This window comes from Mesoplodon mirus, assembly GCF_964341445.2.
Source record: "Mesoplodon mirus genome assembly, chromosome: 5".
In the NCBI taxonomy this organism is placed as follows: Eukaryota; Metazoa; Chordata; class Mammalia; order Artiodactyla; family Ziphiidae; genus Mesoplodon; species Mesoplodon mirus.
Genome location: NC_138980.1, coordinates 67,740,357 through 67,754,987, shown reverse-complemented (window position 1 = coordinate 67,754,987; position 14,631 = coordinate 67,740,357). Strand labels below are relative to the sequence as shown.

The following is a 14,631-nucleotide window of genomic DNA, read 5'->3' as shown; positions in this document are numbered from 1 at the left end:
GGGTCTCAGATAAGCACTCTGAAGGTAACTTCTGGCCTGAAGACTGCATAAGGTGGGTAAAAGAAAGAGGTGATAGAAGGAAAAGAGGGCACAGGACTGGATGCCAGAACCTCCAAGGCCATTAACGGGTCCCAACACCATGGGGATCAGGCCCTGGGGCCTCACACGGGGAACAAGGAGCCCTTGCTCGGCTGGGCGGGACCCAAGCTGGAGGGTGGAGCACAGAGGAGCAGAGGAGGCGCGGGGCTGGGTGCCCCGCTCACTGGCAGGTAGTACATCCCGTCCAGGGGCCCCGCCTCGGAGGCCCAGGGTAGCTGGGGGCCGCTGAAGGCCGGCGGGCCCGGGGATGGTGGCAGTGAGAGGCCAGGGATAGACCCATAGGCCGGCGGGTAGAGGCCGGGGCCCAGGGCCAGCGGGGTGTAGACGCGGCGGGGTGGCACCGAGGGCGAGGGTGGCAGCAGCACCTCCACGTACTGCCCGCTTTCGGGGTCGAAGAGCAGCCGCAGCCGAGGCTGCCTCGACGCCTCCACAAAGTAGTAGCGGCCGCTCTCTGGGTCCACCAGGACCTTCCCCGGGTGCGCGGCCCCGGGCGGCCTGCGCGCCCCCTGGGAGGGGCCTTCCGGGGACCGGTCCATGGGAGGCGCCGAGGCGGCGCGGGCCTGGGGCGGGGCCGCTCTGCCAGCGGACGCTTGGGGCTCCCGCGGGAGGGGCGACTGGACCGCAACCGCGGGCTCAGGGGCCATAGGTGGCGTCTTCTGTTTCGGTGCTATTCCAGGGCTCGAGCTAGGGTACGCCTGCGGGGAGCTGGGGCGGGGCGGTCCGGGAGGTTGGGTCCCTGCCGGCCCTATCGGCGACTTCTGGGGTGAGGTGCGAGCGCCGCCTAGAGGGCTGGCACGACCCTTGTCGTCGGGGACCAGGCGCTGGGGCTCTGCATCCCTGTTCTTTCCGCCAGGACCGCGCACCACGACTCCCTGGGTTCCCTCCGGCCGGCGGCCTAAGGCCAAGGCACCAGGCAGGCGGATCTCAGTGCGCGCGAAGGGTTTCGCCGTGCTGTTCTCTGCCCTCCGCCGCAGGACCCCGTTGGGCTGCGTAACGTCCCGGGGGACTGTGTCTGCGGTTGGCTCTGGGGTCTCGTAGGGGTGTGACACGACCGGCAGAAAGTCCTTGAGAAAAACGGAAGTGTAGTGAGCCGGGGCGGGGGCCCCCAGCGCCTGAAGCTCTTGTGTCTTGGATGCGCCGCCTTCCTCCCCGCGGGGTTCCGCAGGAGGTGCAGGCAGCCCTGAGCCTGGGGTGCTTGCCGGGAAGCTTGGCGCGTATGTGGTCTTCACCATCTTGCGCACGTCGCGGGGCCGCGGAATGGCCACGCGCGGGCGTCCCGAGGCCGCTTCTCCAGAGCCCAAGGCTTCCGGGCGCGCGTCGGCATCCAGGGTGCCCACGAGGCGACTGAGGGGCAGCTGGGGTGCAGCCACCGCTGGCGACAGCTGGCTGCCTCGGAAGGCAAGATCCGGCATCTCCCGCGTGGACGGACTCTGCGCCTCTGTTAGCTCTGGAGTCCCGGGTGCAGATGGCGTGGGTGGCACCAGTTCCTCCTGGGCTACGCCATTCATAGCTTCCCGCGTAGACACTACCGCTGAGCTCTGCACCGTGGAGTCCCACGTCTCTTGGGGCGATGGGCTCCACGTCCCAGTAGGACGATCTGGAGTCTCCCATGAGGACAAGTTTGGCGGGGACGGGCTCCTACTCCCCTCAACTGTATCCCCAACTGCCGGATGCGGAACCTTCCACGAGGAAGGAGCTTCGGGGGATGGGCTTCTTGCACTGGCAACACCCCGATTCCACTGGGAAAGGGTCGGAGGGGAAGGGCTCTTTCTGCTGACAGTTTCCGTGACAGCAGCATCCTGATTTCCCCATGCGGAGGATGCCTCGGGGAGCGACGGGCCACTCACCTTCCGGATAGCCCTATTCCACGGGGACAGGTTCTGGGGCGAGGAGCAGCGAGGACCCCGCACGGTCCCATTTGGGGCTTGCCACAGTGGGGATGGGCTCCTCGGTCTCACAGCCTTACTCGAAACCTCCCGGGGGGCCCTAGACTGGGAAGACGGACTCTGTGCCTTCAGGACGGTTCGATCCGGAGTCTCTCGCGGGAACCGAGTCTTGGGTTCCTGGTGGTGCGCCTCCTGGATCTTCTCCCCAGACTGCAGGAAGATGCTGGAACTAACTGGACCCAGCGGCTCGGTCCCGGGCGCGGGCTTGTCGCGCCGAATTGCGCGCTCACGGAGGCTAGGCCACGGTCGTGGGGCCCTGGCGGGGGCTGAACTATAATGCACACGAGGTGGCCGAGACCTGGCCTCTTTCAGGGCCACTCGAGTACTGCGGGGCGTTTCCGGGGCCGCAGGCTCTGGCGGAAACGTGGGTCCGAAGGTGGCGCTGCTTGGGGCAGGGGTCGCGGGGCTCAGTTTTCTGGCCAGCGCCGTCTGCACGAGGTCCGCAGCAGCCTGCAGGCGGCCCAGAGACTCGTCCAGGGAGCCGGTGCGCAGGAACAGTCGCGGGGGCGGCGCGCTGGCCTCCCGCGGGGGACTCCGGGGCCGGGGGCGCAGCTCGATCTGACGTTTGGGCACCGTCCGGGGCCTGGCAGGCGCGGCACGCTCCTCCAGCGCCACCTCCACACACTCGAACTGCGCTGGGGTGGCAGGACTCGGCCCGCGGGGTCGCAGCTGCAGGTAGGTGGCCCAGCGGGAGCCACCGTCGGGGCCCTGGGGCTGCGGTTCGGCAGGGATGGGAGACGCGGAGCCGGGCGGAGAGAGGCTGCGGAAGGCCTGCGTCGTGAGCTGGTGCACCTCGCTATCCTCTGCGTCAGAACGGCTGAACAGGGGCCCGGCGCCGAAGATGACTTCCATCTCCCCCGACGGCAGCATGCGCAGCTGGGGCTGGGGTGGCCGAGGGCCCGAGGCCGGGCCTCGCGGGAAACCCGAGCTGGGCCCGAGCTGCTGGCGGCTATTCTGGGCGCTGACGGACAGGCGAGGCTGCGCGCCCTCCCCCAGCACAGGGGCCACCGTGGGCCAATTCGCCCTGCCCTCCGCGTCCGGCCCAACGTCCGGGGGCTCTGGAGAACCCGGAGCCGTGTGGTAGGAGCCTGACGAACTGGAGGAGTCCTGGCGCCGCGCGGGGGCCGCGGGCAGCCGCCCTGGGAGCCCAGGCAGGGTTGGCGGGGTGAACGCGGTCAGCATGCTGGGGCCGGACGCCGCGCACTCTCTCCCTCTCGTTCGCCTCCGCTGGTGCCGCGACGCCCGCACTGTCCCCGCCCCGCCCGCGGGTGCCGTGGGGTCACCGCGCCTTAAAGCGGCCGCGTCCGCTCCCGAGACGGCGGCGTAGGCAGCCGGAGAGAACTGGGCCCTGGGTCCTACCCTCCCAGACCCCTTCTCCGGCGCGGCCGGAGAGCCTGGGGTGGTATTCGAGGCTTTGGTTGACGGGAAGGGGAGGGGAGGGCAGGCATCCAACTTGTACGCAGGAGCTAGGCCCAACTCCACTCATCCATCACAGGTGACAGAACGGAGGCTAAGCAGGGACCTGCCCGAGATCAAGCACTACGGCATGTGGATCAGAGTGTGAGCCAGGAGACCAGACAACTCAGGTCTTGCTAACAATTTCATCTTTATGTCAGTCCCCCGCGTCTTCCCATCACTGCAGTGCACCCTCCTCCCTAGCCCTCCCATAGTCTGTCGCTAGAGCTCATAAGAGTGCATTCCCCCCTCACCTTTGATAGAGGAGCATGGCTTGGAGGGCTCCGCTCCCCCCGACTCCAAAAGTTGTACTGGGGCCTCAAAAAACTGCTGTCCCTGGCTGGACCCACTGCCCTAAGTGGAAACCTAGGCTGGAGGGGACAGTTCTAGCTTTTCAGGCTGCCAGAACAAGTCCCGGATGCTGATGTGGCATCTCTTAGGAAACTCTGGGGTAGCTGTGGTCCCTTCTCTAAAGCCCCTCTGAGGCAAGAATAGCTCTGTGCTCCCCCATGCACTCACAAGGCCCTCATTCCAGCCCCTGCCACCTCAGGACTTGCCCTGGGGACAAGTGCTGATGGGGAAGCAGCCACCACCTGTCACTCTCTTGGGACAATGACAATGGGCACCACTTGCCCTTAAACTTCTGGCTTCAAGGTCCTGCTATGACTCAGGCCCCAGCTGGCCCTGGAGCAAGAGCACTGGCCCCTCCTACGCATTCATTCTCACATTGAGCCAGGAAAGGCTAGACTTGACACATCTGACTCAGCCTCCCTTGAGTGGGACCCCTGCCTGGTGTGTCCCCTTGATCACCTAGGGCACATTAGTGATGGCTTCTGAGAGGATCCAGCCTGTCCATTACATCCAGCCCTGCATATGCAACTTGAGCACATCATAGCCCCTTCACACAGTTATCCCACCTTAAAAATAGACATAGCAGAAGAAAAACACACAACACAGCATTGTCCTTTCCCCTTCCTCCATTTGTGCAGACTAATAAGCTTCTGTTTGGGAGATGTGTAAGAAGATGCAAATGTGATTCACAGGTACAGCGTTGTTATGTGATGGAAACTGATTTCCCAAATTCACTGTGGTCCTGGAACCCACCATCTTTGAACTCTCCAGTCGGGGCTTCTCACAGACACATACACAACACATACACAGAAAGCCCTTCAAGTTGGGAGAGTTAAATTTACCAGGGCACTGGGATAACCAGGGTTGTTTATGTAGGAAGGAATTTAATACCAAGAGTAAGAAGGGACAGTGCCTACTAGACAACCAAGTAGTCCTTCCCTAGGCTACAACCCCATACCCCCATGGGCCCCCACTACTACCCAAAGGAGGGAGGGAGGGGAGTAGTAGGGGCTGGAGACTCGAGGAGCATCCATTCTGAACACAGCAGTGGCCTGGCAGGTGGTGGTCCAAAAGGCAGGCAGGGAAGAAGGAAGGAGAGTGTCTTTTGCCTTTCACCCTACCTCTTCCCTGGGGTCCAGGCCACTGTGAGGCCTGAGGGAGGTACCCGCAGGGATCGGAAGGGTCAGGATGGGGACCACCACAGCAGAGGAGGCAGAGGTTGGGCATTACAGCCAGATAACAGGAAGGAGATGACCATTTTATTTTTCCTTGGAACACTGGCGGCTCCAGGTCTGACGCATCCCCAAGGCTTTCTTATGCTTCTGGTCCAGCACCTGGGCCATGTAGTTCTCCTGCTGCTTCTGGATCCAGAAGTCAGACATGTGATTCCTGCAACGGAGCCAGCTGGGCATGGGCTGGGGACAGCCCAAGGGTAGGGACCAGAGGTCTGGCTCCCCACTTCCATCAACAACCCCCAGCCTGGCCCGGACCCCTCACCTGAAAATCTCTTTCTGCTGGCTGATAACTTGCTGCAACTCCTTAATCTCATTCTCTTTGCCATTAAGTATATCTTCTTGCTTTATAACCTGAGACTCAATTTCTGTGGGGGAGAGAGGCAGGCAGGAGGAGTGGTTCCCATCCCATGCGCTCCTTCCTGAAATAAGGCATTCCCTCAGGGGTCTTTTCAGAACTTGGCTCCCCCCACCCAGGGGTTGTCCAACAGTAGTTGCTAATGCCTTCATAAGAATGAGTTTATTATGGAGTCATGATGGGGTGGGAGTGGAGGGCACAACATCTTGATGAATGTGTCAGTGACTTTACAGTTCTATTCTGGACCAGGTAGCTCACATGAGGGCAGGCAAGGGCCCTTGGAGAGAGATGGTCAGCCCTGCCCAAAAGCAGGAGGATGAATGGCTCCTGCCCTCAACTCCTGCAGCTCTTTACAGATATCACCTCCTTGGCGAGACCCTTCCTAGTCTAAAATCACAACCCTTCCCAATACTTCCTATCCCCCTTTCCTGCTTTATTTTCCTTCTTAGCACTTATATCTCGCAGACCATACATTTTGCTCATTTGTCTTTTCCTCTACTAGGATATAAGGTCCACAAGGACAAGGATTTTTTGTTTTATTCACGGCTTTAGCCCTAAGGCCTAAAATAGTACCTGGCACATACTAGATGTACAATACTTTTTTTTGTGGAATGAACAGGATGTCCCCTGGGCCTTTAGGTCTTAGAAACATCACCTAATTCAGTCATTTCAATCCAACCAGACCTACTGAGGACCAGCTGGATGCCCAGCCCTGTGTTAGGGCTTCAGGGGAGAAGACAGGATCCCTATTCCACAGGGCGGGTGGGGAGGACCCAGGGAGATAGTGGTGGCAAAGCTTACCCCCAGATTAAGTGCGCATTAGAAGCAAGCGTAAGTTTTGTGTCTTGGGTTAAAATCCAGTGAGGCTGTAGGGATCTGGGGTTGCTTCATTTACATAATGTCCCTCAGGGAGTCCTGGAAAATTCTGATTCTCAAAGGAAGAAAATCCTACTGCTTTTAAAGGCTAGACAAAGATTAACTAGAACATAAGCTCTGAAAATGCAGATATACTGAAGCAGTGAAGGTTTCAAAAGAGAAGATCTGATAAAAAGTTAAGGCACACGTTACAGAGAGACATGGGTGAAGGGAAAGAATGAAAACATGGGCTCGCTGGGTCACAGGACCAGGACTATTGAACCTCCTTCCTCAGGTCATCCAGTGAATCCAAACTGATTGCTTGTGAAGTTCTTACGGGAAAAAAGTACCATAAGTGTGTTTGAATCTTTTAAAATAAATGAGAGCTAAATTTAGAATAAATGGCACCCAATGAGAGAATGGTTAGAAAAGCGTTTTGAGAAGAATAAGGAACTATGTAAGTGTAAAACTGGAACCATGCAAAGGGAGGTAGCGGGGGTGGGAGACAGGCCAGGGGGTAGCTCAGGTCACCAGATCTCCTCAGGTGAGGGCTTATGCCCTACTGGAGGAGTTCAGAACATTCTTGGGGGAGGCAGCCAGGCTCCTCCCCGTGACTCACACACATTCCACAAGCAGACGCAGAGCCCCCGAGGCCCTGGCTGATCTCTAGGAAATGTCGTAGAGGAAGGGCCTCTAGCAGCACCAGGAAAGAACCCTAGGTTCCTTTTAGGGAAGTGGGGGGATGTCCAGGGAAAGGGGAAGGACTAGGAGACCAACATCCTTGGGTATGGAGGCACTGACTGCCTGTTGGGCTCCAGGAGGTCCTAACAGGAGCTCTTTTTTAAATTTTATTTATTTATTTTATTTTATTTTTGGCTGCGTTGGGTCTTCGTTGCTGCGCGCGGGCTTTTCTCTAGTTGCGGTGAGCGGGGGCTACTGTTTGTTGCGGTGTGTGGGCTTCTCATTGCGGTGGCCTCTCCTGTTGCGAAGCACGGGCTCTAGGCACGCGGGCTCAGTAGTTGTGGCTTGCGGGCTCTAGAGCGCAGGCTCAGTAGTTGTGGCGCACAGGCTTAGTTGCTCTGCGGCATGTGGGATCTTCCCGGACCAGGACTCAAACCCATGTCCCCTGCACTGGCAGGCGGATTCTTAACCACTGCACCACCAGGGAAGCCCTAACAGGAGCTCTTGATCAAACAACCATAAGGCTCGTTAGCCCACCTGGCCAGATCAAGATGGCAGCCTGCTGGCATCTTTCCTGTGACAGTACTCACCAGGGGAGAGAGAAGGCTGCATTGGTGGGTAGGGGGTGCCCAAGGCTCCAGGTGGGGGCCCATCAGGAGAGACACTGAACCTCTTTTGGGCTTGAATTCTGGCCTACTCAAAATGAATGCTGCAGTGAATGAAGGAAATGTTGTATATGGAATTTACATCTACTTCTTAAACTAGGTAAGGGGAGTTTAGCATTCTGGGAAAATGAAAGTGGGTCCTAAGGTCTCAGGACACTGGGTAGCTCACTGAAAGTGCCCCACAACTCAGGGCACCAACTGGGCCAACAAGTGGCCACAGGCATCTGCATAGAGCAGAGTTGAAACCTAACGGCCCACAGACATATTTTCCCTGGCCCATACAATACTTTAAAAATTTCTAAATCAGTTGCCAACACTAAAAAGTCAGAAACGCTTCCATTAAAATGTGGTTTCCAGTTTCTTTTTTAAAGATCTGACAGTACTGGGCCCCTATTCCCACAGCAGAGGTGCTAGGCCCTTGAGAGGGGGCATGGTTCTCCACATTACCACAGTCCCCACTCCTCCTATTGGGTCCCCAACACTGAAACTAAGGGTCAGCTTCCACACAGCACTGTGCTTGCCCCGTTGTTCCTCTGCTAACAGAGTTATAAGTAAAGTACACTATTACTAATAGTCACCAAAAGTGGGAAAACAAAAAGGTGGACTAAGAAGGTCATATGTTTCAAGAAAAATGGGAGCGAGCCCATTCCTTTATGGCCATGAGGAATACTGTACACCAACTACTTCCCTCATTTCCGTGGCCTGCCTGCTCGCTGAAGGCCTTTGCAAAGGTGTGGCCCACCTGGGCTTGCATGTATCCTCAGCCAGGGACACAAGTTGGGGTGAAACCCTGCTCTGGACACAGGCACTGGGCTGTTAGGGAAGAGCCCACGCATGTAAGCATGGGAGGGAGTGCGGGCCTCCCGCCTACCATTGCACTTGGTGATGAGCTGGTCCTTCTTGCTGGACTCCTGCAGGGCTCTGCTCTTGACACTGGAGAGCCTGAGTGGAGAAGATAAGAAAGGGTGGGAAGGCTGATGGGCAGATGGAACCCCCAACCGTTCCCCCACTACCAAGGCCCACTCACGCCTTTTCAAAGGCCAGCTTCTCTTTCTCAAGCTGTTTAGACAGCACCTCTACCTCTCCGAGGGCAAACTGCAACTTCTCCTCTTCCTTGGCCAGGAGAACCTTGGTCTTGGCATGGGCAGCTTTCTCTTCCTGCAGGGGCAGCAGTAGTGACCTCATTACCCCAAGCCACGCTGGGTCTCCTAGGCTCCCTTAACCAGCCCCCTTTCTCAGAAGGGCACATAGAAGCCAGGGTACAGGAAGATTCTGTCCTTACTATTGGGGCTGGAGGCTCTCAGAGGCTAATACTCAATGACTCTACCCAGTCACAGGGATCCTGGGAAATGGGGGAAGCTGACAGAGGCCATCACTTACCACCAGCTTTTTCTCCACTGCCTGGAACTCTTCTTTACTGACAAAATTTTCGTCCTGGAGAACCATCTGCAACAGAGCCTGGCTCAGGGAGGGTCTGGGGTGGTAGGGGTTTCTCTAGGGACCAGGACTGAGGATAGATAATGGGATGCCCAGGGCACCTAGGATGACACTGAGGCCCAGGGAAGGGAGAGTTCATTCCACAAGACTCACTGATGCTCAGCTCTACGTCCTGCCCTCAAGGAGCAAGAAGTCTCGTGGATAAGACAGCCCATGGCCACCACTTCTAACATGGTGTGTGCTATGATGGAGGTTCCCAGAGGAGGCCCCTGACCCGGCCTGGGGAAGGGTCAGAACAGCTTCAAGGGAAGGGGACGTCAACCTGATATCTGACTGCTAAATAGGGGTGGGCCAGAAGAAGAGGATGGAAAAGAAAAGTGTTCCAGACAGTGAGAACACACATGCAAAGGTCAGCTGCCAACAGAAAGACCTGGGTACCTAAAGGTATGCAGGTAATTCAGTGTCCAGAGCTGCATACTACCGTTAAAGAAATAGATGTGAAGTCAGTTTTATGTGTCCCCACCTTCTTACCCAGATAAAAAAACAAAACAGAAAAACTATGAACTCCAGTTGGCCAGGATTTTACCATGCCTGTCCATGTAATCTGTGGCTCCAGTGCTTTGCACCCATGAACGGCGGTTTGATCAAAAAAGCAAAAGCAAAGGGACATAAAGGGGTTGGAAGCCTTTAAGTCAACATGTGAAGAGCCAATTCTGTGCTTAATGCACTCATCATGGGGAGGGGATTCCATAATAGGAAGGATGTTATAGTTACTCTGCACACAAAGGCCTTGGCAAGTCAGTGAAGTCATCTTCAATTAGAAATGAGGAAATTGGGAATTCCCTGGCGGTCCAGTGGTTAGTACTCCAGCTTTCACTGCGAGAGGCCGGGGTTGGATCCCTGGTCAGGGAACTAAGATCCCGCAAGCCATGTGGCGAGGCCAAAAAGAAAAAAAAACGAAATGGGGAAACTAAAGCTCAGTGAATAGATGGGCATATCTATCAGGCCCTGCACAACCAGTCAAAGAGAGTAGGAAACAACTTGGCTTTGACTAAAATTCCCCGGTAAATATTCACGAGACACTGCCCCCTTTTGGCTCCACCTCTACCAGCCGGAACACATCTGGGCCCCGCCTCCTCGTGATGACGCCATTGGCAATGTGCTATCGGCCCGCCCCTGGCATCGGGACAGGGTCTGGCCCCGCCCCCACCACTTAGGCGTCCAGTCCGGCATCCCCCAGCTCTTCTGGTTGCGTACCACGTTCCTCAGCTGGTGGATCAGTTCCTCCTGAGACTCAATCACGTCCCGCAGTTGATCGAAGGCGAGACACACTGATCCTGACCGCCCCCGCGACCACCAGACGGGCGTCGCCATCTTTCGCCCCCGCCAGCTCGTTGGAAATGGCTGCCGCGGCTTGCCTCCCCGCTGACGCCCACCAATGAGAATGAGACGCCACAAAGCACCCTGGCAACCAGGGGCGGGGACTTCCTTTGTTAGCAGGGATGGGGCCCGCTTCTTAAAGGAGCCGCTCTCTTAGAGGAGCCGACTGGGGAAGAGAACTTCCAACACTGTTAGTAATTTAAGTTTATAGGGAATTTGCACATCTATTATATGATATGTTTCTCAGGCAGTCCTGAGGAGCGGGCAGGGCCCGGCTTATACTTACTGTAAGGACCGAGGGGCAGGCAACACTCAGACACCAGCCCTCACCCTTCTCCCAGGGCCCATTAAACTGCAAGACCCTGAAGCAAGGGTCAGCTGAGACAACCCCTGTATATTTAGCTTCACATGTCTCTTTATTCCACTCTAATCTCTAAATTTCCCCCATAGTATGAGACTCCAGCCTCCTGTGATCTTTATTCCTCCTAGGAACACACTTAGTATTTAGGGGGCCTGAGCCTAAGCAATGAAGGGAAGCTCAAGAATAGAAAAGGAGAGTGGCTTCACCCAAGATAAGAGTCCTCACATTCTGGTACCAGGCTCTGGGCAGCCTGAAGAGCCTGAATATATTAGAACTGAAGTCAGGCATGAAGGAGACTTGTAAAATGGAGGCAGGGAAGGATAAGGTGATCACACATCCCCACCAATCCTCATTGAGGGCTTGTTTTGAAACCCAAATAAGATTATGCTCAGGCTATTAGATATTAGCTATTACCAGAGCTAATATTTATCGAGTATTCACTATTTCATGACACCATTATGCCTTATTAGTGTTATTTCATGTGATCTTCACAATAACCTTGTGAAGTAGGTTCTAATGTCCACATTTTACAGATGAGAAAATGCAGGTTCTATGAGAATGAATAACCCAATAAGCCAAGGTCACCCAAGCTAGTGAGCCTTGGAACAGGGTTTGGACAGAGGCAGTCTGATTCCAGGGTCCATGTTCTTAACCATAATGCTGTGATGCATTTTGGTTGAACATAGTGGATTCTGAAGTTATGGAATTTGAAACCCCCAAGTAGGAAATGACTATATTAAGAAAGAGTTTGGGGCTTCCCTGGTGGCGCAGTGGTTGAGAGTCTGCCTGCCGATGCAGGGGACACGGGTTCATGCCCCGGTCCGGGAAGATCCCACATGCCGCGGAGCGGCTGGGCCCGTGAGCCATGGCCGCTGAGCCTGCGCATCTGGAGCCTGTGCTCCGCAACGGGAGAGGCCACAGCAGTGAGAGGCCCGCGTACAGAAAAAAAAAAAAAAAAAAAAAAAAGAAGGAGTTTGGAAAAAATGTTGTCGATGACCACAAAGGGAAGTTGAAATTTCAGGTAAGCCACTTAGGCTGCTCTCCTTAGCTGCTTAGGTGCCTCTTTTTGGCTGGATGTTGTGACCTGACAAACATGGCCATTCCTGTGGCTCTCCCAGTGGTAGCCCTTGTTTTAACTTTCCTTTTTTATTGTGTCTGTTCTCATGTCCTTGAGGGCAAGGCCACCTCTGTTGATCAATTTTTAAGGGCCTAGAGCTGTAGAGTCCAACAGAATTTTTCTGATGGAAATGTTCTGCACCGTCCAGTACCAGCAGCCAGTAGCCTCACGTGGCTCAGCAGTACTTGAAATGTAGCTCAGGTGACTGAGGAATTGCTTTTTAAATTTTTTTAAAATTCCAATTAAAATTTAAATTTAAATAGCCAGGGACTTCCCTGGTGGCGCAAAGGTTAAGAATCCACCTGCCAATGCAGGGAACACGGGTTCGAACACTGGTCCGGGAAGATCCCACATGCACGGAGCAACTAAGCCCATGCACCACAACTACTGAGCCTGGGCTCTAGAGCCCATGAGCCACAATGGCTCACGTGCTGCAACTACTGAAGCCCGTGTGCCTAGAGCCCATGCTCCGCAAGGAAGAGTAGCCCCTGCTCACTGCAACTAGAGAAAGCCCAGGCACACCAATAAAGAGCAAACGCAGTCATAAACAAACAAACAAACAAACAAATAAATTTAAATAGCCATAATTAGCTAGTGGCTACTGTATTGGATATCATGGGACTATAGGATGCTCTGTGGTTTATGTGCCTCAGGACAGAGACCTCTAGGAACTTTGTCTTTCAAATGCGAATGCTCCTTTGAATTACCCTGGACAAAGCTGCACATTGCTCTGGGGCAGCAATCACTGAATCTCCCCACGAACTCTGTCCCCTCTCTAGGGTCTTTTAGGAGGTGCTGCTTGATGTTCCCTTGCCACTCAACATTCACCTCCGCCAGCTGCCCTCCACATTTAGGGCAAAACCCTAAAAGGCTCCAGCAGCCAGTTCCTGAGGATGGGAAGTTATGAGCAAAGAGAGAACCCTGGATCCAGGTCTGCACCCTGCATACTAGCATGGACATGAGGGACGCTCACCCTGGTTGGGGATTGCCACAGACTCCCACTCTATGTCAACAAAAACTACAGGTTCTTAGCCAGCTGGGGCTCAGCAAAGCTCAGGATAACATGACATCACAGATAGCTTTGTGATCCTGCCCTGGGAAGTGCTGCCTTTCTGCACAGGCTTGTCATACTGGTTGATGTTCTGGTTATCTACTGCTGTATTAACAAACCACCCAAAATTTACAGCTTAAGAAAATCACTTTGCTCAGGAATCTTCACTTTGGGCAGGGTTCAATAGTGAAAGCTTATTCCTGCTCTATGTCGTATTGCCTGGGATGGTTAGTGGGCTGGGGGGTGAGGGTATGAGAAGTTCCACTTCCAGGACGGCTCACTCACATAACTGGCAAGTTGGTGCGGTCAGCTGGGAGCTCATCTGAGACTCAGGACCAAGGTTCTTGGTTCCTCACCATGCGCCACTTGGGCTTTCTAATAGCATGGTGATTGGGTTTAAAAGAAAGCATCTGAAGTGATGAAACGGAGGGAATACCCTGGTGGTCCAGTGGTTAGGACTCTGTTCTTCCACTGCCGGGGGCCTGGGTTCCAAAACAAAAAACAAAGAAAACCCACAAAGTGACGAAATGAGAGATGCCAGTTTTCTTAAGGCCTGGGCCTAAAAACTGGCATAGTGTCATTTCTGCCCAACCCTATTCGTCAAGGAACCACAGAGTCCGTATTCAAGCAGTGGGGACACATCCGACCTTTTTTTTTTTTCTTTGCGGCACATGGGCCTCTCACCGCTGTGGCCTCTCCCCCTGTGGAGCACAGGCTCCAGACGCGCAGGCCCAGCGGCCATGGCTCACAGGCCCAGGCGCTCCGCAACATGCGGGATCCTCCCGGTCCGGGGTACGAACCCGCGTCCCCTGCACCGGCAGGCGACTCTCAACCACTGCGCCACCAGGGAAGCCCCATCCTACCTTTTGATGGAAGTAGTTTCAAAGAATTTGAGCTGTACTTCCAGAGGAAGTCCTGACAGGTGACATGTCATTTCCTTCAAGGTTCAGTTCAGATAAAACCAGACTGGAACTTAGTCTAATGGGGGAGACAGATAATAATCAAATAAACACCCAAATAAATCCCAATTTAAGTCACTATTCAAGTAAATAGCATTATAGCTATGAGAGGTACAAGAAAGAGAGGAATGAGAGTAATTTAAAAGGAGATTTAGCCCAGCCTGGGGTGTCAGGTGTGAGGAAGAGATGTTTGAGCTGAATGAAACCTATTAAGTTAACCAGGAGGCACTTTGCAAAGGGGGCAGGGGCAAGTGAATGGGAAAGGCTTCCAGAAAGAGGGAACAGTATATACAAAGTCCCTCGGGCAAAAGGGTTGGCATAGTGTAGTAACTAAAAGGCTAGTATGGCAGAAAAGAAAAAGATGTACAGGACAAGCAGGGGTAGCGGCCGGAAACCTGGTAGAACCTTAAGTATTAGGCCATACTGAAGACTTTGCTGATTTTTATTACAGGGGCAAAAGAAAGGTACTGAAGTATTTTAAACAAGAGGGTGATATGCTATAATTTATGTTTGAAAAGATCTCTCTGGTTGCAGCAAGGTGTATAGATTGGAGATGGCCCTAAGTAAATGCACAGAGACTACTTAGGCAGCTACTGCAGTAGTTTCTGTCAGAGAAAGTGGATGGTATTTGGGAGTCAGATGTTATCAGAGGAGATGAAGAGAGAAGATGGATTTAGGATGTTC

The 14,631-nt window shown here is 54.6% G+C and overlaps 2 protein-coding genes across 7 annotated transcripts; both read right to left on the bottom strand.

The window, feature by feature from the left end:
* Positions 1 to 161: 161 nt before the first annotated feature.
* Positions 162 to 3,250, bottom strand: PROB1 (proline rich basic protein 1; the record flags this gene model as incomplete). Its single annotated transcript, XM_082621695.1, has 1 exon — positions 162 to 3,250. Exon 1 carries the CDS (start codon positions 3,225 to 3,227, stop codon positions 162 to 164), a length of 3,066 nt encoding a protein of 1,021 aa, XP_082477821.1. The 5' UTR covers positions 3,228 to 3,250.
* An 893-nt stretch (positions 3,251 to 4,143) lies between these two features.
* Positions 4,144 to 10,630, bottom strand: SPATA24 (spermatogenesis associated 24). 6 transcript variants are annotated; one of them, XM_082623613.1, is made up of 6 exons: positions 10,337 to 10,630; positions 9,023 to 9,088; positions 8,670 to 8,800; positions 8,514 to 8,584; positions 5,349 to 5,505; positions 4,144 to 5,240 (listed from the first exon to the last, which is right to left on the bottom strand). In XM_082623613.1, the coding sequence occupies exons 1-6, from the start codon at positions 10,451 to 10,453 to the stop codon at positions 5,111 to 5,113; spliced, it is 672 nt and encodes a 223-aa protein (XP_082479739.1). In that variant the 5' UTR covers positions 10,454 to 10,630; the 3' UTR covers positions 4,144 to 5,110. The 6 variants fall into 6 exon arrangements, with proteins under 6 accessions (XP_082479739.1, XP_082479738.1, XP_082479741.1 ...); XM_082623612.1 differs by having other exon boundaries at positions 4,144 to 5,212; XM_082623615.1 differs by having other exon boundaries at positions 5,349 to 5,451.
* Between the last annotated feature and the right edge of the window lie 4,001 nt (positions 10,631 to 14,631).

What these genes read in the sequence shown, in the direction of transcription:
- SPATA24 (XM_082623612.1), bottom strand. Translation starts at nt 10,453, where the DNA reads ATGGCGACGCCCGTCTGGTGGTCGCGGGGGCGGTCAGGATCAGTGTGT. An exon ending in AAGCTGGCCTTTGAAAAGGC is followed by an intron (nt 8,585 to 8,669) that starts GTGAGTGGGCCT and finishes TTCTCCACTCAG; the next exon opens with GCTCTCCAGTGTCAAGAGCA. An exon ending in CAGCAGAAAGAGATTTTCAG is followed by an intron (nt 5,213 to 5,348) that starts GTGAGGGGTCCG and finishes TTCTGGATCCAG; the next exon opens with AAGCAGCAGGAGAACTACAT.